At 41.8% G+C, this 27,159-nt stretch overlaps 1 protein-coding gene across 7 annotated transcripts in view; it reads right to left on the minus strand.

Moving 5' to 3' along the window:
* The window catches only part of ATRX (ATRX chromatin remodeler), a 643,287-nt gene that overhangs the window by 523,140 nt on the left and 92,988 nt on the right, over nucleotides 1-27,159 (minus strand). For all 7 annotated transcript variants that reach the window (XM_033946347.1, XM_033946348.1, XM_033946345.1 and 4 more), the window contains 4 exons: nucleotides 22,620-22,733; nucleotides 13,439-13,548; nucleotides 13,103-13,170; nucleotides 9,506-12,009 (listed from right to left, as the gene is read on the minus strand). In XM_033946347.1, the coding sequence (XP_033802238.1) occupies nucleotides 9,506-12,009; nucleotides 13,103-13,170; nucleotides 13,439-13,548; nucleotides 22,620-22,733 (2,796 nt within the window). The remainder of the gene's footprint in view (nucleotides 1-9,505; nucleotides 12,010-13,102; nucleotides 13,171-13,438; nucleotides 13,549-22,619; nucleotides 22,734-27,159) is intronic.

Genomic DNA, 27,159 nt, shown 5'->3' on the forward strand with positions numbered 1-27,159 from the left:
CACAGGCCCAGGTCACAAAGGACGGCGCTGTGGCCTCTGATTCCCAAGGCCAAAACCTTAAACTGTCTTGAGAACCACATCCACTCTGCAATCCTGCTTATCTTTTAACACTATGCTTCCCTTGCTACAGAAGGATGTGCACTTTGCAACTTATGCTACAAAGTAATCAATCTTGGGTTAAGAGAACAGCCGAGCCATAGTCCTAGCAATTTTAAAGAACACTTCAGAAGCATCCCAATGTTTCATAACAAATATATTAATATCAGGGTGCCAGGAAAATGTAGGAAACTGGGCTCTCACTCCACTCACAACAGAGACAGAAGCAGAGAGGACCTGCTGCAAGTCCAAGTTTAACTTCTGCAGCGAATCAGTAATCAGAGCAGAGGGTTTGAACAGATGGAAGACCGTGAGATCATTGCCTTAATCAAAGGCCATTACAGGGTCTAACACACACGCATCTGTTTGCAACAGTGCATCCGTTGATAGGAAGGGAACACATTGAGACAGAAAGGGCATAGTAAGAGACCCATTCTCGTCTGAATCTCCCTTGGAAATGTTCCCTAGAGCCTGGCCAACTGCAGCCAGCAAGGTAGAGGCACACTGGCATTCATAAACCCTTGTGCACAGCACCATGTAATTTTAGGATTTTAGAGGTAGGAAAACCTAAGGGAAGAGACAGAAACCTAAAAAAAAAAAAAATAAAAAAGTTTGAAAAGATCCTCCTCCTCCCCCCCCCAACCAATTTTCCTCATAGGCTGTACAACAGCTCACCCCGTGGCCATGGCTGGATCACGGTATCCGAAACCCACACTTCCAGGCTCGGATCTTTGACTGAAGAATCTGTTCACAATCTTATTTTGTGCTGTTGCCATGAGGTCGAACGTCGGGTGACCCCAGAAATGAACAATGGGGTTTGGAAGGCTGTCGCAGGCAGCGTCCACTCACCCAAATCCAAGTTCTGTCTGCAGAGTAACTCAGCTTGGACACTGTCCTCTCCCGCCACATGCACAACAGAGCATCTAAAGATGAAGCTCTGCCCACATGAACAGTAAGCAGGTTTCCAGACTCAACTGAGCACAGTTGGTGGCTCCCCGACAATTGACATAGGCTACCGCAGTAGCATTGTCTGAGAGACTCCAACTGCCTGACCTTCCAGAAACTTCTGCAGTTTCTGCAAAGCCAGCCAAATGGCTCGAAGTTCCAGCCTGCTGATCGACCACTTTCTCTGGGAGGTCGACCAAAGTTCCTGAATTAGACAACAGCTGCAGTGAGCTCCCCATTTGAAGAGACTGGCATCTGTTGTCACAATTACCTAGGAGCTATGCATAGAGGTATGCCCTCGGTTAGCAATTGAGGGCAGAGCTACCAGTCTATAATGGCCCAGGTTCTATTGTCTAGGGAAAGGACATCTGCAGAGTCCATCTGAGGGGATAGCTGAATGTTCAGCTGAGGATTAGGAATTGGTTATCGGATAGAAAACAGAAGGTAGGGTTATATGGCCATTTTTCTCAATGGAGGAGGGTAAACAGTGTACCAGAGGGATCTTTATTGGGATTGGTGATATTTAACCCTTTAATTGGCTAATGGTAAAAACAGCTGCTTTATGTAACTTGATGCTGAACGAGAGCAACAGTGCCAAGTAACAGGTATTTGGAGATGCTACTTGCTGCTACTGAGCAACAATGCCAAATAAAGGGTTAACTTATTTATAAATGATCTTGAAATTGGAATGATGAGTGAGGTAATTAAAACTGCAGATGACACTAAACTGTTCCAAGTTGTTAAAATGCATGCAGACTGTGAAAAATTGAAGGCAGACCTTAGGACAGGGGTGTCCAATGTCGGTCCTCGAGGGCCGCAATCCAGTCGGGTTTTCAGGATTTCCCCAATGAATATGCATTGAAAGCAGTGCATACAAATAGATCTCATGCATATTCATTGGGGAAATCCTGAAAACCCGACTGGACTGCGGCCCTCGAGGACCGACATTGGACACCCCTGCCTTAGGACATTGAAAGTCTGGGCATCCAAATGGAAGATGAAATTTAATATGAACAAATGCAAAATGATGCACTTTGGGAAGAATAATCCAAATCATAGTTACCAGATTCTAGGGTTCACCGTGGGGGTTAGTGCCAAAGAAAAAGATCTGGGTGTTATTATGGACAATAAGATGAAACTTTCCGCCCAATGTGAATATGTGGCAGTGGCCAAAAAAGCAATTATTAAAAAAGGGATGGTTAAGAAGACTAAGAATGTTATAATGCCTTTATATTGTTCCATGGTTCCACCTCACCTTGAGAATTGTGTTCAATTCTGGTCACCTTATCTCAAGAAACATAACGGAACAAGAAAAGGCTCAAAGAAGAACGACCAAGGTGATAAAGGGGATGGAACTACTCTCGTATGAGGAAAGAGTAAAGAGGTTGGGGCTCGTCAGCTTGGAAAAGAGATGACTTTGGGTAGATATGATTGAAGTCTACAAAATCCTAAGTAGTGTAGGAACAAGTACCAGTGGTTTGATTTTTTTTTACTCCGTCAAAAATTACAAAGACTAGGGGACAGGGAAATACTTTTAAAAGCAATAAAAGACAATATTTTTTCACTCAAGAGATTAGTTAAGCTCTGGAACGTGTTACCAGAGGTTGAAGTAAGCTGGTTTTAAGAAAGGTTTGGACAATTTCCTGGAGGAAAAGTCCATAGTCTGCATTTGAAACTGACATGGGGGAAGCCACTGTTTACCCTGGACCAGTAGCATGAAATGTTGCAACTATTTGGGTTTTTGCCAGGTACAAGTGACCTAGATTGGCCACCATGGAGACAAGATACTGGGCTGGATGGATCATTGGTCTGACCCAGTGGGGCTATTCTTATGTTCTAAAACAGATTTGGACAAATTCTTAAGTTCATAAACAATTATTTACGTGAACTTGGAAAAATCCATTGTTTACTCCAAAGATAAGTAGCATGAATGAAAGATTAGGTTCTTACATAGAAAATCTTTTCTGTTAATTCTCTCAAAAGTCCATACTTATGGTGATCAAACGGTTCCCAGAAACTGGACTTGCAGAAGTATGAATACTTATAGTTTTAATCACATCCCACATGGAGGTGGAACCCATTGAGCCTTTCAGTTACATCTCAAAGCAATCAAGCTCCACTGGTACAGAATACAAAGAAGGGGGACGGGGAATGATCCTGCTTAAATTACACAACTCTGTTCTGCTCTGTAACTTAGAAACAATTAGAGTAACAGGAATTTGTATTTAACAACCTTAGAGAAACAACCTGCTGAGTGCATGCACCAACAATAAGAGAGCCAGTTGCTGAAGAATACACTTACATATATCTAGATTTCCTCACATACAGCCATCTGACGGACAGAAGAAGAGCTACAGGACTTGAATCTAGAAACATCTGAGGCAGAAAAGCAGGTGAAACAGTAAATACTGAGGGCGGGCCATACAGATTCCTGAGAGATGATTATCCAGGTAAGAACCTAATCTTCCATTCTGTTACATCCACATAGGAGTCCGTATGTATGGTGATGTACTAAAACAATGGTTGACATCTAGGAAAGGACAGAAGAGCCTGCCCACAAGACTGAAAAGCAGGCGTACTCTCGAGTCACCATGTCCACTTTGTAAAATCTGGAAAAAGTATGCAACGTAGACCAAGTAGCTGCTCTACAAATCTCTGCAGGAAGAATTACCCAAGAATCCACCCATAAAGAGGCGACACCTCTGGCGGAATGTGCCTTAAGACTGGCAGCTGTTTACCACAGGCAATGTATGCCAAAGAGATGGCCATTTGAATCCATCTAACTATAGAGGCCTTGAAGCCAGCCTGCCATGCTTATAATTTTAATGCACCAATATATTCATTGTAACCCGTTCTGGGCTTTTTTGGGAGGACGGGCTAAAAATTGAATAAATAAATAAAATAAGGCAAAAGTCATTGGCCCTTAACAAGTACTGGAGCAAAATTCTACAAGTTTCTCAAAATTCTATCCTGTTTGAGCCTGTAGATTAAAACGCAGGCCGACGAACTTCCTGGTTGGCATGGAAGAAAGGAGGGAACAGGATGAAGAGCGACACCTGCTTCCATAATTCTAAAGAAGGGCTCCCTCTAGGAGGTAGTTTGCAGCTCCGAGATATGCCTTGCCAAAACAATAGCCACCAGAAAAAGTTTTAACAAAAAATCCAAAAGGAAAGCATCTTTGAGTGGCTCGTACAGGGTCTTAGAGGCTCTTCAGTACAATGTTAAGATTCCATGGCAGGAAAGGACTGGAGTGTCTCTCTCAGGTATCTGGTCACATCTGGATGAGCCCCCAGCGAAATCCTGTGGCTTTGCAACAGGAAACACAAAAAGGCCAACCACTTGCACCTTAAGGAAAGTCACCACAGCCTGGTCTGAAGGAAGGCAAGGATGGCTGGAACGGAAGCCTGAAATGGCTCCACCCGGTCCTTTTCACACTACTGTTGAAAAGCCTTCCAAGCATAGACCACCTTAGTAGACAGCTTCTTAGCTTGGAGAAGCGTGGCAATAATAACATCTGAATATCCCTTGCAGGCTACAGCCTCGTGTTCAAAAGCCAGGCCATAACACCAAAGCGCTATAGATTCTCCATGGTGACTGAGATGAAGAGGCAGCTTGAGGCTCCTGTACCATTGAACACATACCAGATCTGCATACCATGGCCAGCGAGGCCATTCTGGGACCACTAGAATCACAAGACTTGGATGAGTCATGATCCTGTGAATGATCCAGCCCACCATTGGCCAAGGGGGAAAGACTTAAAGGAAACCTTTGCACAGTTATGGCTAGACCAATGTGTCCAGCTCCGAGTATCTTGTTTTCTCTCTTTGACTAAGGAAGAGCTTCACTTTTGAGATTTTGGCAGAAGCCATCAAATCCATCACTGGCCTGCCCCAGCGGCATACAATGAGATCAAACACCCTTCGGGAGAATGACCATTCACCTGGATCCAGGAACTGTTGACTCAGGAAGTTGGCCTGAACGCTTTCCACTGACCATATGGGCCGCAGAAAGAGCCTTAAGGTGTGCTTCCGCCTACTGGAAGAGAAACTGAACCTCTAGGCATAAGGGGCCGCTTCAGGTGCCCCGGTATGCTCACATACGCCATCACTATAGTGTTGTCAGAGAACACCCTTACAGCTTTTTCTTCGATGAGCTGTTCCAGCATCTTCAAGGCCAACCGGATGGCTCGTAGCTCCAGACAATTTGTGCACCACTCCTTCTGATTTCGAGTCCACCGGCCCTGAATCAAGCGGTCCCCGCAATAAGCTCCCCATCCAAAAAGACAGTCTTTGAGAGTCACCCACTCCAAAACTCGAAGAGGCATAACACTAAACAAAAAGATTTCTTGAAGCCACCAGCATAAGCAGTTTCTCGCTGTCCCTGTCCATGGGAGCTACATCTCAAGGAAATGCCTCTGCGGAGATCACCGAGACAGAAGAGAGTCCTGGAGAGGGGCCCACTTCCAGAGATACTGCCATGGAGCCCAACACCTGAAGATAATGCACACTATAGAAATTTGCATCGCAAAGAGAACAGAATCTTCGCAGCTTCTGTCTGCATGGCTCTGGAAGAAAAAAGTGGGCACAACCTGTGTCAAAAAGAACTCCCCAAATATTCCGAAGTCTGGGTTGGTTCCAGATGGCTCTTCTTGAAGTCGACAATCCAGCCCAACCGCTGGAACAAATCTAATATTTATTGCACTGCCATCTTGCAGTCCTGTCTGGATAGGGCCCTGAACAGCCAATCGACCAAGTAGGGATGTACTTGATTGCCCATCTTTGGGAAATGAGCCGCTACCACTACCATAACCTTAGTGAAAGTGTGGGGGCTCTCGCCAATCCAAATAGAAGGGCAGCAAATTGGAAATGTTGCTGAAGTACATGAAACCTCAAATTTTCTGTGGCTCGGAAAGATGGAAATATGCAGATATGCCTCCCTGAGGTCCAAGGAGAACATAAGAATATAGTCTTACTAGGTTAGAACAATGGTTCACTTACCTCAGTATCCCGCCTTCACGGAGGCCAATCCAAGTCAGAGCTCACAAGTACCAGGCAAAAATGCAAAATAGTAGCAGCATTCTATGCCACCAATCCAGGGTAAGCAATGGTTTCCCCTATGTCTGTCTCAATAACAGACTATGGACTTTTACTCCAGAAACTTGTCCAAACCTTTTTTAAAACCAGCTAAAGGAGCCATCACTGAGATAACCAACCAGGCTGTTTCCATGTGGAAATGGGGGACCTTCAGAAAGGCATTTACCACCTTGAGATCCAAAATGGGCCTCCAGTCCTCTGTACCTTTCTTCAGCATGATGAAGTATCTGGAGTATCTGCCTGAGTCGAGGTCAGGGACAGGTTCTAGGGCCTGAATATCCTGAAGTCTGAAGCATGGCCCTGACTTTGGTCTCCTTTTCCAGCCGCCCTGCCAATCGATGAACAAATCCAGAGAAAGGAGATAAAACTTGATCTTGTGACCCTCTCAGGTGATATCCAACACCCATCAGTCTGAGAAAATCTTCTCCCACTCCCCGTAAAACACCAGTCATTCCCTAATATGTGAAGGTGCGGCCACCAACCTGGCATCATTGGAAATTCTTGGAGGGAAAGTTGCCACAAGCCCGAGGACTGCTGGTGTTTGCAGCTGCTGAATTGCTGTCTATAAGCCTGGAATGACCTCTAGACAGAGGCCCCCTGGAAATATTGCTGAGGATGACGGGAGACATGAAAATTACTCCTCCTCCTGTCTGAAGGTCTGCATAGTCTACTCTCCATCAGAGACTTAGGGTGGTGATCAGTCACACTGGCCATAAGGTCATCAAGGCCCTTACCGAAAAGCATTTGTTCCTTAAAGAACAGTCTGCTCAATGTCGCCTTGGAGGCCGAGTCACCTGCCCACTGCCTAATCCAGAGCATTCTGCAAGCCAAGACAGCATAAGCCCACACCTAGATCATGACCCTGATACGGTTGCATAAGGCATCTACCATGTAATCCACCCCTTCCAGTACAAGCTATGGACAGGCATTCTCCCCTCTAAAGAGGGCTGTTGAGGCAGGCCCAAGCAGCAAACGAGGCAGCAGCAGCCTTGATCCCCAGAGCAAGAGCTTCAAACTGCCTTTTCAAAATCATGTACACCTTGCAGACCTAGGCATCTATCAGCATAACACCACCTTCACTCGGAAGAGCTGTACGTTTGGTGACCTGAGCCAACACCGAATCCACCTTTGGCTGGTCAATTAGCTGCTGGAACTCTGGTGCCATGGGATAAAGCCTAGACATGGCTTTGGCCCTCCAGGGTCTCCCACTGTTCTGTAACCAGTGTAGTAATATCTGAATGTGCAGGAAAAAAAGGAGGTTTGAGCATTAGAGCCATTCATGACCATGCACTGGGAACTGGAGGATGGAGCATCCAGCTTCAGCTCTTTAATATCATCAGCAATAAAGTGGTGGACAGAGACTAACTTGAAGCAACAGCGGATCTGAGGGTCATTCCCTTGGTAAGGAGCCAGGGAGGCCTCTTGACTGCTGGACCCAAACAGAGAGCCAAAGTCATCCAGAACTGAATCCAAGCCCCAAGACAAGAGTGGCATGGAGTGCGACCGCCAATCTATGCAGTCTGGCTCCAAAAGGTCATTGAAGCTAAGGCCCGGTCTGCTCAACTGAGAAGCAGACACCGGAGAAGAAGATGCTCTCTGGGTCAACGGCTGCACACCCACAGGCTGTGCTGACCTGGTCTCATCAAAGCTTTCCACATCAGATTTACAAATTCTGGGGAGAAGTCTTGTGCAGGGGAATCAAATAAGAATTGCTGCTGCTGGGTCAGACCAGTGGTCCATCGTGACCAGCAGTCCGCTCACATGGTGGCCCTTAGGTCAAAGACCAGTGCCCTATTTGAGTCTAGCCTTACCTGCATACGTTCTGGTTCAGCAAGAACTTATCTAACCTTTCCTTGAATCCCTGGAGGGTGCTTCCCCCTATTAACAGCCTCTGGAAGAGCGTTCCAGATTTCTACCACTCTCTAGGTGAGGAAGAACTTCCTTACGTTTGTACAGAATCTATCCCCTTTTAACTTTAGAGTGCCCTCTCAATCTTTCCACCTTGGGTTCTCATGGGTTTTGTAGACGGACCACGAGCCCTGAAGACACATAGCAGGTTGGCTCCCCAGGTCTACCCGAAGGCTTACCCTGCAGAGCTGCAGTCCAACTCAGTGGAACCTGCGCCCTGTCCCAGGCAGAGGATCACCAAAAAGGGGGTCTCAGGGCACTAAAGCCTCAGAAAAAATGAATTTAGGCCGAAAAGAAAACAAAACTAAGTACAGCAGAGCACTTCTGCACAGTTCAGTTGCAGAAGAAAAACGAAAATGGGACACTGGGCTCTACCTCCATGTGGAAGGTGATCAAAACTGTACACATTCACACTTTTGTAGTTCATGGGAACGGATTGATTGCCATACATATGAACTCCTGAGTGGATGTAGCAGAAAACCATTTTACTCTTCTGGGATCCTGTCAGGTACTTGTGACCTGAATTCACAACCGTTGGAAGCAGGATACTGGGCGTCTCTCCAAGTATGGAAATTCTTGTGTATTTATGATTTTAAAATATAATCCCCTTCTGCTTACTATTGCTGGCCTACCCCAGCCTTTGTTCCAATTCTTTCCTATATTGGAAACGATCATGCTACATACAGAATGAGTAATTCTCCCCCATAAGAAAAGTAAAGCTATCTATTTAAAATGTAAAGCTAGCTATCCTCTTCATAACCTCTAATTTCTTATTATGTCCTTCCCTCATTTATTGAATTTACCTGTAAACTGTGCCAAGCTCTATCTTTATGGAGATGATACAGTATACAAACTTAAGGTTTAGTTTAGTGACAGTTTTCAAAGAACTCTGCTCTGCATTTCTTGCAATGTTCACAATGTCATCACTGGTACTGACAGAGGATGGCTCTACTTTCCCCAGCATCTTTGTAAAACCTTTAGAAGGCACATTTTCATATTACAAACTGCTCTCATAATAAGATTTTGTAGAACAGGGTATAATTAAAATCACACACTGTGGTTGTCTCATTGGAACTACAGTACGTATAACTATTTACATTCTCCACTGTATATAAGTATGCTTATGAAAAAAAAATCTTTAAGGCTCTAATTCAGAAAAGGCCAACAGGCATAGCATTCAATTGCACAAAATTATTTTCAGAACCAAAAGGTCCAAATCAGATGCAGTTACTTGGCCTGTTTTACCATGTAAAGTATACACAGTTTATTACTACCTGAATCAAGCCTTAAGGGTTTTCTCCAAATTTCAGTGCCATGCACAGAAACCTCATTAAAAAATAATATAGAGCAAGTAGAATATAGATTCTTGCACATTTCAGCTCCAGTATACCATTAACTGTTAGTTACTCAGTTCCTATTTCCTTTAGTGATCTAGGATTCTAATATTAACAGCTTTTGCACACCTGAAGACTGACAAAATCCAACGGGTGAAGAAAGCATGACATTTTCTGTCACTGGTTTAATCTTCTGTTCATCACTGCTTCCTCCTGATGAATTCTCTTCCTCTGCTTGATCATCCTCCTCTCCATCGGAGGAGGAGGAAGAGGATACGTTCTGCCCTTTCTTGAAACATTTTTTATCCTTTACAGATTCATTTTTAACTTTCTTCTCAAGCTTTGCTTTTACGTGCTTTTTATAATCTTCTTGAGAAGAGTTTGCACTTTCTTCATCTTTTACATTCTTAGGCAGTTTCTTCTTGGGTTTTTTTGCTGCTTCAATTTTGCTTAAACTTTTAATTTCTTTTTCCAGCTCGGAGTCATAATTTGTGTAGTCTGAAATGTTCTGCCGTTTCTTCTTTGTCACAGTAGAATTTCTAGTTGACTTGCCTTTTGTACAATTATGTTCAGAATCTGAACTTGAGCCTTTTCTTTTTCGTTTTCCTTTTTTACTCTTTTGTGTTTTACTCCTTAAATCACATGGAGACTTAACACTTTCAAGTAACTCATTATTGCTATCAAGGTCTGATGAACTGTGACTCATCATAACAGCTTCCTTTAGGATCTCTGGCATATCATCTGAATCAGATAAACCTCTCTCATTTTTTTCTGCAATTCTTACTTTTTTGGATTCCGATTTAAATTGGGTACTTTCACCAATACTTTCTGAAGAATTTTGCTTTTCCTTTTGCTCTTTTGATTGTGCTTTTGATTTCTGTTTGGATGTGTCACTGTCTGTATCATTGCTTTCCACATCTGTATTTGATGTCAAGGGATTTGTATCTGTTTGACGTCTTTTGGGGGTTGTTTTAACACGAGGGGATCTTCTAAGTTCAAACTCCTCTACTTGCAATGGAGAATCATTTTTAGGAATGCAGTCATAGTTATCCTCAGGTTTGATAGAATCATTTCCACTCTCCTTATGCATTTCATAGTGGCCTTCATCTTCTCCCTCTTCTGTTCGGCCAACTTTTACAGGAGAACTGGAAAGTGAAACAGGAGTCAGTTTTACAAACAACTCTTTTCTTAATTTAGTTGTCTTTAACTTGGATTCTCTGCTGCCCTTTGAAAGCACCAAAATGTTTTTTATAGATGCTGCTGGTGACTTTAGTGTCATTTCCTGCTGTAGCATTGTATTCCCTTTCTTCAAGGAATCGGATGCATTCCCACCCACAGCCGAGTCCAGACTTTCAAAAATATCTTCAGGAACAGAGGATGGGACAGACAAGATGTCCATGTCTAGACCTTCTGAAGACTTGGGTTCATATTTTGGCTCTCTGCTTGCTATAGATTTTTGAACTGGCCCATCACTTTCCATTTCTTCCTCAGAGCCATCAGTTTGATCAACTGTTTGATTGTCTGCAACCTCTTCCAACTCAGACATATGATTAATATCTTTTGCTTTAGATGAGCATTGTTCTTTTTTCTCTTCAACTTTCCTTTCTTTGTGTTTCTGTTTACTAACATTTTTCTTCTCCATCTCAGGATCTTTATTCTCTTTTCTATCAACTGTTTTGATCTTTTCACTGCTTTTTTTCTGACCCTTGTTACACATATTCTCTTCTCTCTCATAAATTTTCTTTCCATCAGCTTTGTTCTTTTCAGCATCAGAATTATTTTTACCATTATTTGCCATTCCATTTTCAACATTATTGTCATTGATCCCAAAGTCTTCTGTCTCATCTTGATCAGCATTAGTCTCCTCCGCCTGTTCTCTATCATTGCTGGCATTGATCTCACCCTCTAGGTCTTCATCAGAATGAATATATTTCTTTACATTTTCAGCTACATTTTGTTCTTCCTTCTCAATTTTTTTCTTTCTTTCTTGCTTATCATTCACAGCAGACATCTCTTTGGTATTTTTCACTTTGCTTTTAATATCTAAATTTTGAATCTCCACATTGAGACCTTCTTCTAATGCAAGATGAGCCTTTCTGAGATCACCCAATACAGATCTGAAAGCCTTAAGCTGTCTCAATTTTACCATGGAGTTTATGTCTGAATTTACAGTCTCTTGCTTCAAAAAATTTATAAAGCTAGCATTCAAGTTTGTTGTTGTCTCAATAATTTTTTTTGCTTTTTTCAGCAAGTCCTTTGGCACCATGAGTGCTTTATATGTATATGTTATAGCACCAGAATATGAGTTATCTAAACTTTTGTCTTGTCCATTACAATTAGAACTTTTCTTTTGAGAAAGTTTCTGCATGTGATCATATATTTTGCTCTTTTCAGTTTCTTTTATCTTCTTTTTATTTTGTTGCAACAATTGCTCCAAGTTCTCAAAAACACTGTCACATGCAGTAACCAAGTCCAATAAAGGCTCTGGGTGACAAATGTAGCAATACCACTTGTTGTTTTCATCCATTATAGTAGACAGTTCCTTCCGACCCAAGTTTCTCAGGATGCATTTTTTGCAGAAGGCATTATGGCAGTAGTCACAGCAAATTAAGTTCCCCCCTTCAGCACACCACCTGAAATTCACAACGAAAGGAGCTGTAAAACTTGCTAAAAAATTTTTTAACACAAATCAGCTTAAATAATCCAGTCAATTTTAAAATAAACATTTATAAATTTAAAACAATATTTCACAATGATTATGTTTTCAGTTCTAGATCCACCTAAAAGCATTCTAAGAAAGTACTCAATGTTTCATCTTCCACTTCACTAAGGAGTGATAGAAGCATTGTAAAATCAACAATAGTGATGATTCAAAATGGTTTCTATTCCCCTAAATCTCTATTAACTTAAATAATTCCCTACAATCTTATATTTTTTATGTTTAAACAAAGTTATTGAACAAATAAAAGATAAATACAGTGACACAAAATAAGAATCTAAAGTTCCAATTTTTTACAATTTTCAAACTCATCCCCCCTTCTATCCATACCTTCCCCACAATCATACCATATCTCCCTAAAAATAAACTCTCCCCCACACTCTAACACTGAAAAAGATATTGCAATATAATTCGCTCTGAAGAACATGGACTTATGATCCCTCAGGCTTAATCAACCTCTTCATATTCCTCCCTTCCCCACAAACAACAACAGTGGGTAAAACAGATATCATCTCTAACACACTTACTACTAAACTGGCTTGGATAGGAAATATTCTAAGCACGTGTTTCCCAAACATGGTCCTGAAGGTATCCCAGCCAGTCAGGTTTCCAGGATATCCACAATGAATATTCATGAGAGATTTGCATGCACTGCCTTCACTGCATACAAATCTCTCTCATGAATATTCATTGTAGATACCCTGAAAATCTGACTGGCCTGGGTGCCTCCAGGACCAGGTTTAGGAGCCACTGTCCTGAGCTATCTCCATCCTTACAAAAAGCACTTAGTTATTACAACCCATTAAGAATAAAACTGAGCTCCCAATAACAATTTTACCTTTACATTTTCCTCTAACACATTTTTTAGATCACAAGTAAAATTAAATATTTATGCTCATTTGTTCTTCACATGATTCCTCCTATACTGAGACAATACAGCTGCCCTTTTCCTGGAGTTTCAGAACTTAACAAAGACAAATATTTCAGAGTCTAGCGTACTTGCTTACCTGCACTGTTCATCCATTCCATCTGCATCACGATTAATATCATCACTCATATAATATTTGTAACATGTCTGTGAATGACAAGTTTGATAGAATATTTAAAAGTAAATCTTTGCTGAATGCACTTAAAACATATAAACAGTTTATTTTGGAAGGGCTTAACTCTGTTTGCCTACTTTGATTAGCGAGCTCAAAGTTGTTTATTCTCTGTTGTGCCAGGTCGACACCTATGCAGAAAATGACTATTGCTCTAATGCAGACTAAGCTGTTATTCTAACCAGTTCAGCAAAAGCAATGACAGCTGAACATGACAAGTATTAATGAAAAATTATTTCACACCTTACAAATAAGGACTTGTAGAGCAGGATGTCTATAGATGGAATCTTTCTGAAAATGGTTCACTTGCTGACCACATGCTGTGCAACTCACAATTCCATGGAGACCTTCCTCTACAACATAAAAAGATTTAATATATTAGTAGGTATCTAATGTTTAATTGCTGAACAAACTCGTACTACTGATGATCCTGTGAGCACTCAAAAAAAAAAAAAAAAAAAAAGAGAGAAAAATTAGTGTCTGGTCTGAATTCTCTTAGCCATAGGTACAACCCATACAGGGCAGAACAAAATAAATGATTTATCTGAAATACTCTGTAGATACCTACTCTATGTTCCACTCACAAGAAAGCACAGTTAGAGGTGTTATCCAGGGACAACAGGCATATATTCTCACATATGGATCACGTCATCCACGGAGCCCCGATGTGTACAGCTGTACAAGCAATCTTGCTTGAAGAACTTTAGAAAGTTTGCGACTGACTGCATCGCGCATGCGCGAGTGCCTTCCCGCACGACATAAGGCGTGCATCTCCTCAAGTTAAGATAGACTGCTAAGAAGTCCACCAGGGGAGGTGGGTGGGTTGTGAGAATATCTGCCTGCTGTCCCTGGATAACACCTATTATGGTAAGTAATTATGCTTTATCCCAGGACAAGAAGGCAAAATATTCTCACATATGGGTGACCTCCAACCTAACCAGAATGGGATGGTGGGAGTGTTGGCCTTTAAGAGATTAAATTTTATAATATGTTTGGCCAAAATGGACATCCCATCTGGAAAAAGAATCCAGACACTAATGTGAGATGTATGAACCGAGGATCAAGTGGAACCTTTGCAAATTTCCTCAACAGGAGTAGATCTAAGGAAAGCTACAGAAGCTGCCACAATTCAAACTTTGTGGGTTGTGACTTTACCCTTCAGATACAACCCAGTCTGAGCATAACAAAACGAGATGCAAGCAGCCAGGAACCAGTTGGAATCGTCGTATTGGAAACTGGATGCCCCAACTTGTTTGGATCAAAGGAGACAAAAAGTTGAGGAGAAGATCTATGTGATTTAGTCCTTTGGAAATAGTAGGCCAAAGCACACTTGCAGTCTAGAGTATGAAGAACAGTTTCTCCAGGATGAGAATGAGGCTTGGAAAAAAACACTGCAAGTTCAACTGATTGATTAAGATGAAATTCTGTAACAAATTTGGGTAAGAATTTTGGATGAGTGGGGAGTACCACCATATCATGATGGAATACTGTAAAAAAAGGTATGTTCAACTTTGAACAGGTCATGATCTACTTTTTCCGGCCAAAAGTGCCAGTGATCTACCACCATGAAAATTAAGTTTCAAATTAAATTTTAACCTAATAAAGTTGGAGGATTTCCCCCCCCCACACACCCATTTTTAATGAACCTTCTGTCAATTACTTAGATGTGATCAGCTGTTAAGCAAATTAAGCAAAAACAAAAAAGAGACACGAAGATCCAGTAAGAACTGCGAGGGGAAATGGATCCTACATTTTTTCTTAGCCTACTTAGCTACCTTACATCCGTGTGCAAAATGATTTCTGCTGCCCCTTGAAAAGCCATCTATGTTACGCCTTTCATATGTTAAACTTGACAAAATAAATGGATGATCCGGCTTTCTCTGTATCCTTGGATGCGGAGAAGACCTTTGATTGAGTAGAATGGCCTTTTATGTATCAGGCAATGGATTGGTTTGGTATTGGGTCTGGATTTATACAAATGATTCAAACTTTGTATAGTTCCCCTTCTGCCAGATTGTATATAAATAATACTTTTTCAGAGTGGTTTTGTCTGGAGAGGGGAGTTAGACAAGGGTGTCCGCTATGTCCTTTGCTATTTGATACTGTTCTGGAACCTTTACTTTTGGCTATTCAACAAGCATAGGAGATACGAGGTATTCCTTTCACAGGCTGGGAATATAAAGTCTCTGCATATGCAGATAATATTTTGATTCATTTGAGGAATCCTGAGTCAACTATTCCACATTTACTGGATTTGATAGATAGATTTGGAAAATTCTCTGGTTACAAAATAAACTGGAGTAAATCAGAGGTTCTTCCATTAAATGTACATTGTGTAAAAGGATTATTTGATGTGTTTCCTTTTATATGGAAGGAAGATGGTATAAAATATTTAGGTATTTGGATAAAAAGAACATTGGAAGAAACGATGAAAGTAAATGAAAAATCCTTATTGTCAAAGGTCACGGAAATGTGTGAGCAATGGAACCCTCTACATTTGTCTTGGTGGGGGAGAGTTCAAACGGTCAAAATGATGATTTTGCCTGTGGTTTGTTACCAAATGGGCACGTTGCCAGTTTATTTTCAAGGGTCCTTTTACAAAAAGCTAAATAGTATTTTGACAAAATTTATTTGGCTGGGGAAAAATGCAAGAATTGCTTTAGTATCTTTACAAAAACCAATTGCGGAGGGTGGGGTAAATTTTCCCAATTTTTATAGGTATCATCAAGCCTATATAATGCGTCAAGGTATGTATTGGATCCTCCTGAGCTCATGAAACATCAGCTGGATTGGCTATATCTTGAATGGAAAATTATGTCTCCTATGCGACTATCTCATGTACTAAGTATCAGACTACTTAGATATGTTAAGGACAACATAATTTTATTGGATACATGGAAAACAATTAAATTTATTGACAAACTAACAGAGGTTCCGATTATGAATTCTACTTTGCAGTTCTTATGATTAAACTCCAAGATTCAAATAGGCGGTGCTGAGATGCCTGGAAGAATTGGATGCAGGCAGGTATTCAGACATTAGATGATGTTATGTCTAATGGAAAACTGCTTGATTTTTCACAGCTGCAACAATCATTTGGTATTTTAAAGTCTCAACAATATAGATGGTTGCAGTTGAAGCAGGCTATTCAGCATGGGTTCCCTGAATGGAAAAATTTAAAACCCTAGTACAGCTTGCAGTTCCTTCACTACCAGACAGATCAATTAAGGCATCAGGCCGCCCAGTGGTATAAATTGATTTCTGAATTTTTAAATAAAAAGCCAAAAAGTAGTCTTAGAGATATTTGGAGCATCGAGATAAAACAGTATATTTCTGTATCTTGTTGGCCACGAATTTGACTTGGAGATTGAAATGTACAGCGTCAGCATCTATGAGACAAACATGGTTATTTTTATTGCATAGGATTTTCTGGACCCCAGTTCGTTTACAAAAAATAGATAATTCTAAATCTAATAGATGCTGGCATTGTCATATTAATATAGGGACTTTGGATCATCTGTTATATTTTTGTCCATTGATACTTGGTTTCTGTAAGTCAATTTGGGGACAAATTAATCTCATTCTTGAATCTTCTATCCCCTTGTCATATGAGGTGATAATATGTTGTACGCTACTTCATGTTAAACCTACTTTAGATAAGTATAAAAGTCGCCTTTTTCTGATTTTGACAGGAATAGGGGTTCAACTGATTATTCATAATTGGAAAAACCATGATAGGATTAATTTTACTTTTTGGTGGGTAACCGTGTGTACCACATACAAGTATGAAAGGATGATGGCGGAACGTTTGGGGACTAATAAGACCTTTAATGATGTATAGAGTCCATTGACTAATTTTATTGCATTAAAATTAGGGATATGTTTCTTTCTTTCTTTTTTTCATTAGATTTCTTGCACATCCAGGGGGGGTGGATGGGTGGGGGGTGGGAAATGTGTGGAGGAGTTAAATTATTTCATGATAATATTGAAATCATATCATATGTATTATTGGTTTATAATTAAGATAAGAAGGGCAGAAAATGATGTTTAATGTAATAACTGTATAGTAAATCTTCAATTTCCCGAGGATAGACTGGAAACTAGGAACCTCCAACTGCGGCAAGGAGGCCAAGTTCCTGGAGGCGCTAGGGGATTGCTTCCTGGAACAAATGGTAAAAGAGCCGACAAGAGGCAACGCCACCCTGGACTTGGTGCTAAATGGCCTCACGGGACCGACAAAAGAAGTAGAAGTTACGGCACCGCTGGGGACGAGCGATCACAATGTGATCATCTTTAAGCTTGACATCGGGAATAGAAAAAGTGCCAAAACCTTAACCAAAACCTTTAACTTTAAAAAGGGCAAATACGATTGCATGAGAGCCATGGTGAAACAACGACTCAAAAAAAAGGTGGATAAACTTGAAACAGTAGAGCAGGCATGGTCCCTACTGAAAACTACTATCACAGAAGCACAAAACCTATACATTCCGAGGATCTCCAAAGAAAGGAGAACAAAGGGTAAGGGAGAACCAGCATGGCTTACCAGACAGGTGAGGAAAACCAAACAAGAAAAGAAGGACTCTTTCAAAAAATGGAAACACATGAAAACAACCGAAGCATGGAACAAACATAAAGACGATCAGAAGAAATGTCACAGGGCGGTGAGGGATGCCAAAAAGGACTATGAAGAAAAAATAGCGCAAGAGGCCAAAAACTGAAAAGCCCTTCTTTAGATACGTGAAAGGGAAAAAACCCGCAAAAGAGGCGGTGGGACCCCTGGACGATCAGGGAAGAAAAGGGTACATTAAGGAAGATAAACAAATTGCGGACAAACTAAATTCCTTCTTTGCGTCCGTCTTTACGGAAGAGGATACCGCAAAAATACCAGAAGCTGTGAAAGTGTTTAGTGGAGTAATAGAAGACAGCCTCACCACAGTTGAAGTAGATTTGGACCAGATATACTACCAGATCGACAAACTTAAAAGTGACAAATCCCCTGGACCGGATGGAATTCACCCGAGAGTCTTAAAGGAATTGAAGGTTGAAATCGGAGAGTTATTGCAAAAACTCGCCAATCTGACAATCAGAACTGGACAGATACCAGATGACTGGAAGATAGCGAACGTCACGCCAATTTTCAAAAAGGGATCAAGAGGAGAACCGGGCAACTACAGACCTGTGAGCCTTACGTCTGTCCCTGGAAAGATGGTTGAAGCACTGATCAAGGATAGCATAGTCCGGCACTTAGATATACACGATTTGCTGAAACCCAGTCAACATGGGTTCAGGAAAGGGAAATCATGTTTAACGAATTTGCTTCAATTTTTTGAGACCGTGAACAAGCAAATTGATAGTGGAATGCCGGTGGACATAATATATTTGGACTTCCAGAAGGCATTCGACAAAGTTCCGCATGAAAGACTTCTCAGGAAACTACAATGCCATGGAATAGAGGGACATATACACAGGTGGATAGGCAAATGGCTGGAAAACAGGAAGCAGAGAGTGGGCATAAATGGGAAGTTCTCAGACTGGGAGAAAGTGACTAGTGGTGTGCCCCAGGGCTCGGTACTTGGGCCGATCCTATTTAACATTTATATCAATGACCTAGAAGACGGAATATCCAGTGAGATCATTAAGTTTGCAGACGACACAAAGCTATGCCGGACAATCAGAACACAGAAAGATAGCGAAGAACTCCAGAGCGACTTGTATCAGTTAGAGAAATGGGCAGAGCAATGGCAGATGAAGTTCAACGTGGAGAAATGCAAAGTAATGCATTTAGGCAGTAAGAATAAGGAACACGAGTATAGAATGTCAGGAGCAACTCTGGGTAAGAGCGAACAAGAAAGGGACCTGGGTGTACTGATAGATAGGACCCTGAAGCCGTCGGCACAATGCGCGGCAGCGGCAAAGAAAGCGAACAGAATGTTAGGAATGATAAAGAAAGGAATCATGAGCAGATCGGAGAAAGTCATAATGCCGCTTTATAGAGCAATGGTCAGACCACACTTGGAATACTGTGTCCAACATTGGTCTCCCAAACTAAAGAGGGATATAAAACTGCTGGAGAGGGTGCAGAGACGAGCAACGAAGCTAATAAGAGGTATGGAGAACTTGGAATATGAGGAACGACTCAAGAAACTAGGACTGTTCTCCCTTGAGAAGAGGAGGCTGCGAGGGGACATGATAGAGACGTTCAAAATACTGAAAGACATCGATAAAATAGAGCAGAAAAATAAATTATTTACACTGTCCAACGTGACACGGACAAGAGGACATGGTTTAAAGCTAAGGGGGGACAAGTCCAGGACAAATGTCAGGAGGTTCTGCTTTACGCAGCGAGTGGTGAACGCCTGGAATGCTCTACCACAGGAGGTTATTAAGGAATCCACTGTGCTAGGATTCAAAGGCAAATTAGATGCACATCTCCTTATGAGAGGCATAGAGGGATATGGGTGGTAAAACTACATCAGGTGTATACCTGACTGGGCCTCCGCGTGTGCGGATCGCCGGACTCGATGGACCATGGGTCTGATCCGGAGATGGCAGTTCTTATGTTCTTATATTAATACTCCACAAGAAGGGATTGGTGAGACAAATGCAAATTCTCAAATCCTTTACAATGCAGAGTTCTATACCTGGAGTCCAATTTGCCTGGAACAGCAGGAATGGTATAAGGAGTCTCCAGGTAGCGTGTGAAAGTCTGAGACGAAAGCTTGTGAAGAGGAAGCTTAAGTGACTCTGCAGGAGGTTGAGGGAGATGCATGACCTCGAGATACTCCTTAGAGTTGAAGTTCTAGATCATCAGCCATCTGTCGAAGAAAAGAAGAGAAAGACAGCTGATCCGCCAAGGTCTTGCCTCGAGAGGGACTCGATGACCCCAAGGCGGCTTGGGTCGCAGGTGAAGCCTCTCTGGAGAAATGACCATCAAAGGAATACGAGACTTTGACGAGGCAACGGAAGCAGCTGAGTCCTCGAGGTCTGGACGCGGAAACCTCGATCGAGGAGTTTGTGGTCTGGAAGAGCTGGAAGATCTGGAATGAGGCTTAGACAAAGAAGGTTGCTCTTTGGAAGAAGACCTATGTCTGGATGGATGCCTCGATGAAGGCCTCAATCAACGACGAGAGTGGTGTGTAGAAGCAGGTCTCGAGGATCGAGGAGACTTTGTCCTAGAGATGGAAGTAGGCAACGCTACAGGTGAATGGATAGGGCTAAAAGCAGTAGATCGAAACTCAGGAGGTTTGATGGAGGAATCTCGAAGCACTTCCAAAGACTCTGCTCCTTGTATGGAGTGGAGGATTCCTATCGAGGCATTCGCAAAGAATCTACTCCTTGCACAGATGCCAGACTAGACACTTGCAAAGACTCTGCTCCTTGCATAGAGTGTGATGGTTCAGCTCGAGGCAGAGGCTCGACCTCGCGGGAGACTGCTGATTTCCCAGGCTGGATTAGAAAAGACAGTGTCGGCCCAAATTTGGTTAGTAACTGGACAAACTGTTGCTCTAACATGGTCTGGAGGAAAGCCGGCAAAGATGGATCCGCGTCTGAAACCGGACCACTTGCTACGGCTATAGGCTCCAAAGTGGCAGTGGAGATGTGCTTTGACTTAGAAGTCTTGGAAAGCTTGAGGACCACCGCCGGAACCTTCTGCTTAGGTATCTGACCTGAGGGAAGCTCGGAGGAAGAGACAGCAGGTTTATTCGAGATCAGAGATGTCCCAAACGAGGAAGGTCTGATGAGGCTCGAGGTCGGAGTTGTGGAAGCAGGAGGACCCTCACTGGAAGATGGGACTGAGGTCGAAGGTGTAATTGAAGAGTCCATCCTGAACAGTTTCTCCACTAAAATCCAATGACATTTAAGGGCCCGAGGTTGAAGAGTAGCACAGCGCTCGCACGACTTAGGATTATGGTCAAGCCCAAGGCACTAACGGTGTGGGTCCGTGAGTGAAATCGCACGCTGGCAGAGACTACACTTCTTGAAGCCCGTTGCTGGCAGGGACAAAGGAGGAAAAATGGCCGCAGCGAAGTCGAAGCCCGCAGGCTGCAGCCAAGCAGTCTGCCCCACCAGTTGAACGAAGAAAAATAAAGTCTTTAGTTTTTGGTTGTTTTTTTTTTTTTAAACTGAAAGAAAAGAAATAACACAGCGATTCGCGACAAAAAGTAACACAAACCGCGGTGAGAGAAGGCACGAATTAGACAAGTTTGGCGCAGTGTCAAAGACGCACTTCTCAGCTCCGCAGAAAATTGAGAACTAAGACGACGCACCCTGCGCTGGGCGGGAAGGCACTTGCGCATGCGCGGTGCGGCCGACTCGAAACTTCTACATTTCTACAAGCAAGTCTGCTTGTGAGGCTGTCCACATCCAGGCTCTGTGGATGATGTCACCCATATGCAAGAATAGGCTGCCTGCTTGTCCTGGGATAAACTTAGGGTAAGGCATGAAGTGGGGAAAGGAGCAACCTCAGTTACTCCTGCCCATTCTGAATCTACTCTCAAAACGGCCGCCGTGACTAGGGCATTGCTCCTGCCCTGACTACACCACTACTAGACCATCAGGGATTGTAAAGTAGTCCTGGGGGAAAGGAAGGGCCACTTCTGTTTTTATTTTTTGTTTTTCTTATACAGTGCCAGATTTAAAAAGTAAATGGGATACGCACGTGAGATCTCTAGGGGGGTAAAGTCGAGGGGGCGGCTCATTAGAGTGGGCAGACTTGATGGGCTCTGGCCCTTTTCTGCCGTCATTTTCTATGTTTCTATACTGTGATTGCAAGTAATGCAGTTACGATCTTGCACAAAAGTTTATATGGTGAAGAGAGTGCTCCGAAAATATGCTTTTGTAATAAAATTTTAGGAATTTAAATTTGGTATGATAAGCATCTTAGGAATTAGCCTCTCTGTGAAGTTATCATGTAAGCAGTCAAATCAAATGTGGCAAAAAAAAAAAAAAAAAATCAGCTACTGTAAAAGCACGACTTTTTAGTTTCCATTTCATTAGCTGTAGCCATGTGTACGGAGACTATTTTAGCAGTAAAATAAGAGTCTCATTATTTAAATTATAGTCTATCTTGGATACTGTGAGTTTAGCAAAGGGAAGCAGACTGCAAGCTGACAATTTCCCAGTGGCCTTCACAGGTTCACCTTCACACAAGTTTTTGGTTTTAGATTCAGTTTTGATTGCACATTTGGGTTCATATGAAAGCTTTAAGATAGTTTCAGTCAGCCTCTATAATTCAGTCTGCTAGATTCAAGATAATTTGTTTATTTATTTATTGAGATTTATTAATTGCCTTTATGAAGAGATTCACGCAAGGCGGTTTGTTAAATTTTCACCGTCATAACTGAGATAATTTCAAAGTCTGCTTGAAGAAATCAGCTCAACTAAGTTGAGAATATTTTTTAAAAAAGGTAGCACTTTTTTTTACCTGCACGTTTTTTAGGAGTTTCAACCTTAAGCTTTGTTCTGCTTCTAAATTCAGGACCTTTAAAATCATCTTTATCTTCATTCAGCACTGGTTCTGGTTGCACGACCACTGTACCTGAATTGATTTAATTAGAAAAGAAGACACTATTTAGTAGGTAGGCAAATCTGTCATTTAAAAAAATACCTAAGCGCTGCTTCTAACTAGTACTCTCATTTGGTAAATTTATTCTAAATCCATTTGGTTTTAAACAGCATTTCAAAAACAATGGAATGAAAACTGGGCTGTCTTGAAACACTTCCCTAAGAGACTAAAGAATGGGTTCTCAAAGGGCACGCAAAAATTGCAGTTTTCAAGAGACCCGGAAATATGATGACCAACAGATCGGCTATATTCAAATATTTCATGGATACTCAGGCCCTGATACTCAAAAGATTTCAGTGTCAATAAGACTCATAAAAGCAGTCTTGCTAGCATAGAAACTCTGCTCCCAATGTTCAAAAGGGTTCTCCATGGCTGCTACCGATCTAGCAGCCACCGAAAACCCTATAACAAATGCATCACAAGGAACTTATTAGTATTCTAATCAGCTTTCTTTGTGATACAAAAAATGGAGGGGGGAAGTGCAAGTCGTCGTCCCCCAAGAAAAAAACAGGAGTTATCAGGCAGCCCCTGCTCTCCCTTCCAGCTCATCTTTATCGTGGCTCTGAAGTCACAATCAGATGAGCAGCAGGGAAATTCTGTCAGTTAAGTCAGCAGGACTTCCCGCTGCAGGGGAAGGACATCGGGCCGGCTTGGAGACCAGCTCCGCCTCCCGACGCCCCCTGCAGCTCTGATTTTTTAAACTTTCCGCCTCTTCAGGGCAGCTCCATTGCTACCGGGAGCTGCCCCAACGAAAGACAGCCCTTCCGCTACAGGGGAAGGACATCGGGCCGGCGTGGGAGACCAGCTCCGCCTCCCAGACACCCCCTGCGGCTCTAACCTTTGAACTTTCTGCCTCTTCAGGGGTAGGGTTGGTACTAATAGGCCTAAGGATTGTCGCCAAGACCAATTGTACTGCTAAGGAAAAGCTCTTAATTAAGACTTATCCAAGACGAATTGAAAGACCTAACCCTAAGAGCTGTCTCCCTCAACATAATCAGTACTATCTGAAACTGACTATGTTAAGGAACGAGCAATCTGATTAGGGTCAATTTATAACCTAGAAATTGGGAGTGCTAATGTCGATTTATAACTGTGTCAATGTATATTAGTGTCAATTTGACCTAGAAACTGGGAGAGATAGGGAAAAAATATAGTTACTGGGACAGGAAGGAGACACATTAATCTGCAAACATGAATCTCCTATTGATACTACTAACCTATCTAATAAGCGGTAGCATTAAGGATGTTAATTCACTCTATCCACAACTAAACTTAGTCCATTATCCTGAGGTACCCAACAGGAAGACAAAGCAAATCATATTGAAGTAATTACAAACGGAAGACATCAACATATTCTTAAAAAAAGAGCAAGGGAAGTAAAACCTATTAGAACCACCACATCTAACAGACCTATCACATCCACTTCTGCAAGGGAAGTAAAACCTATTAGAACCACCACATCTAACAGACCTATCACATCCACTTCTGTTCCTTGCGCATATCTTAATACTAGATCAGTAAGGAATAAAGCTTTTTTAATCAAAGACTGGATCATCAGCAAACAAATAGCCTGTCTTTTTCTAACGGAAACATGACTATTGTCCAAAGATCCAATAATAAATGAACTCCTACCAGATAATTTTAAAATTCACATGCTAAATCGTGATGGCAGAAGAGGGGGAGGATTAGCAGTGATTATTAAGGAAGGATTTGAATTTGAACTATTGGATACCAAAATGACCAATCAGTTAGAAATATTAGCCTGTAAAATTAGCAATAAGGAACTAGAAGAATCCCTCTCTCGCACATTATTTTATGTCCCACCAAAATGCTGGACAAAAGCTAAAGAGGACTTCTGCAAATTTGTTCTACATAATTCAATTACTCCTTCATATAACATCATTGCAGGAGACATAAACTTACACTTAGACAAAGAGGACAATCCAGAAGCGAAAGATTTTAAAAACTTTCTATCTTTGCTTAATTATAATCTCCCTCTAACCACACAAACACATGAAAAAGGCCATCATCTAGATGTGGTAAATATGTCCACAAAGGAGATTCTAGAACCTTCTATCTCTATATCTGACGGTACTTGGTGTCATGTTATCTGGTCTGATCACTTTACTTGTTATTTTACTTTAATCTGGACTCGTCTAAAATCCAAAACACACCCAAGGATAAAAAAAAAGAACATCTCACAAGAGGCCATATCAATCCAGAGGAATAGTGGTCACAATATGAATTACGGGAGGAGATAGAAGAAGGGGTTGACTTCTGGAATCACTGGATGAAAACAAGCAAATCCATTTTAGACGAAATTGCCCCTAAACGAAATAGCAAAAGCTGCTGGTTTGACACTGAACTTCTAAAAATGAAGCAAGTAGTAAGACGATTGGAAAGGATCTGGAAAAAAACGGCAAAATTGTCAGACCGGTACAACTGGAGATCCAACATAAAAATCTACAAACAATTGATAAAAAAAAAAAGGCAAAGCTTTTTACTCATCCAAAATTGACTCATCCAACACTAGCTCAAAAGGAATCAATACAAAAGAACTGTACACTAGAACTAGTACAAAAGAACTAGTTACGAACTTATTCGACACCACACGCTACACTCAATCCATGCATAACAGTAAGCTACCTTCAGCAAACGATTTAGCACAGTATTTTGATTCAAAAATTAAAAACCTAAGAAATAACTGCTCGACAAATGATATACATGAACACCAAATAGTTAACGTACAAAGAAATGAAATACCAGCGGATATGATTTGGAACTCCATTCAAAATTTAGAATGGAATAATTATAACAAATTATATAACAAGTACACTAAATCATACTGCGTCTTGGACTCCTATCCCCCAGAAATTATGAAAGCAGCCCCACCAAATTTTAATGGGAACATATAAGTCCTTATTATCAAAAAGTTCACTGGCTGCCCCTTGAGGCTACAGTAATATTTAAATTCTCTTGTCTCTGTTTCAAATCTATCTTTGGTCTGGCCCCTATGTACCTGATCTCCCACTTCAACTTGGGTTGCACTATCAGGTCCACATGTAAAATCCACTTATTTACACACCCAACAAAAAAGGCATGCCGTTACAAAAGATTCCTGGACAGAACTCTAGCCTTCCAGGCAGGTAAACTGAACGACTGGCTGGGTAACATTATCATGCTCTCCTCTTCCTATCAAGGTTTCAGAAAATTAGTAAAAACGAAACTGTTCAAACGATTTGTCACCTAAGAATTTGTTGTTCATTAGCTCTCGTATTCTGTATACCGAATTCATAGCTATGTCGCTGACCGTCCAGCGCTTCTTATTTGTACCTGCTCTCAGTGTACTTGTATTCATTGATTCTACATTGTAACTTATCGCTGACCATCCAGCGCTTCTTATTAAATACTTGCTCTCAGTGTACTTGTATTCATTGATTCTACATTGTAACTTATCGCTGACCGTCCAGCGCTTCTTATTAATACTTGCTTTCAGTGTACTTGTATTCATTGATTCTACATTGTAACTTATCGCTGACCGTCCAGCGCTTCTTATTAAAACTTGCTCTCAGTGTACTTGTATTCATTGATTCTACATTGTAACTTATCGCTGACCGTCCAGCGCTTCTTATTAATACTTGCTCTCAGTGTACTTGTATTCATTGATTCTACATTGTAACTTATCGCTGACCGTCCAGCGCTTCTTATTAATACTTGCTCTCAGTGTACTTGTATTCATTGATTCTACATTGTAACTTATCGCTGACCGTCCAGCGCTTCTTATTAATACTTGCTTTCAGTGTACTTGTATTCATTGATTCTACATTGTAACTTATCGCTCACCGTCCAGCGCTTCTTATTAATACTTGCTTTCAGTGAGCCTGTCCTGGAGGTTGGGATCCATGTCGATGGTCCTCAACCACGACAGCCGGCGCACTGCAACTGAGCACGCTGTTGCCCGAGCCACGAGCTCAAAGACGTCGTACGAGGATTGCATCAACTGTACCCAGAGCTGGCATAGCAAGGCCAGCGCTTCTTGGTACTCAAAGTGTGCCCTCGTGTCCACGTAGGGCGTAAACTTCTGGAATACCGATAGGAGGAACTCCAAGTATGTTGTGAAGTGGAACTTGTAGTTCAGAACTCTCGAGGCCATCATGGAGTTCTGGTACACTCTCCTGCTGAATCGGTCCATGGTTTTCCCTTCTCTTCCAGGCGGGACGGCGGCGTAGACCTGGGAGGGATGGGATCGCTTCAATGATGACTCCACCAACAGGGACTGGTGAGAGAAAGTTGAGAGCTGTTGAACCCTTTGCGATGGACCGTGTGGTACCTGGTGTCCAGTTTACTCGGGACAGCAGGGATGGAGTAAGGTGTCTCGAGGCATCGAGCGAAAGTCTGG

The sequence above is a fragment of the Geotrypetes seraphini genome, chromosome 5 (genome assembly GCF_902459505.1).
Source record: "Geotrypetes seraphini chromosome 5, aGeoSer1.1, whole genome shotgun sequence".
NCBI lineage: Eukaryota > Metazoa > Chordata > Amphibia > Gymnophiona > Dermophiidae > Geotrypetes > Geotrypetes seraphini.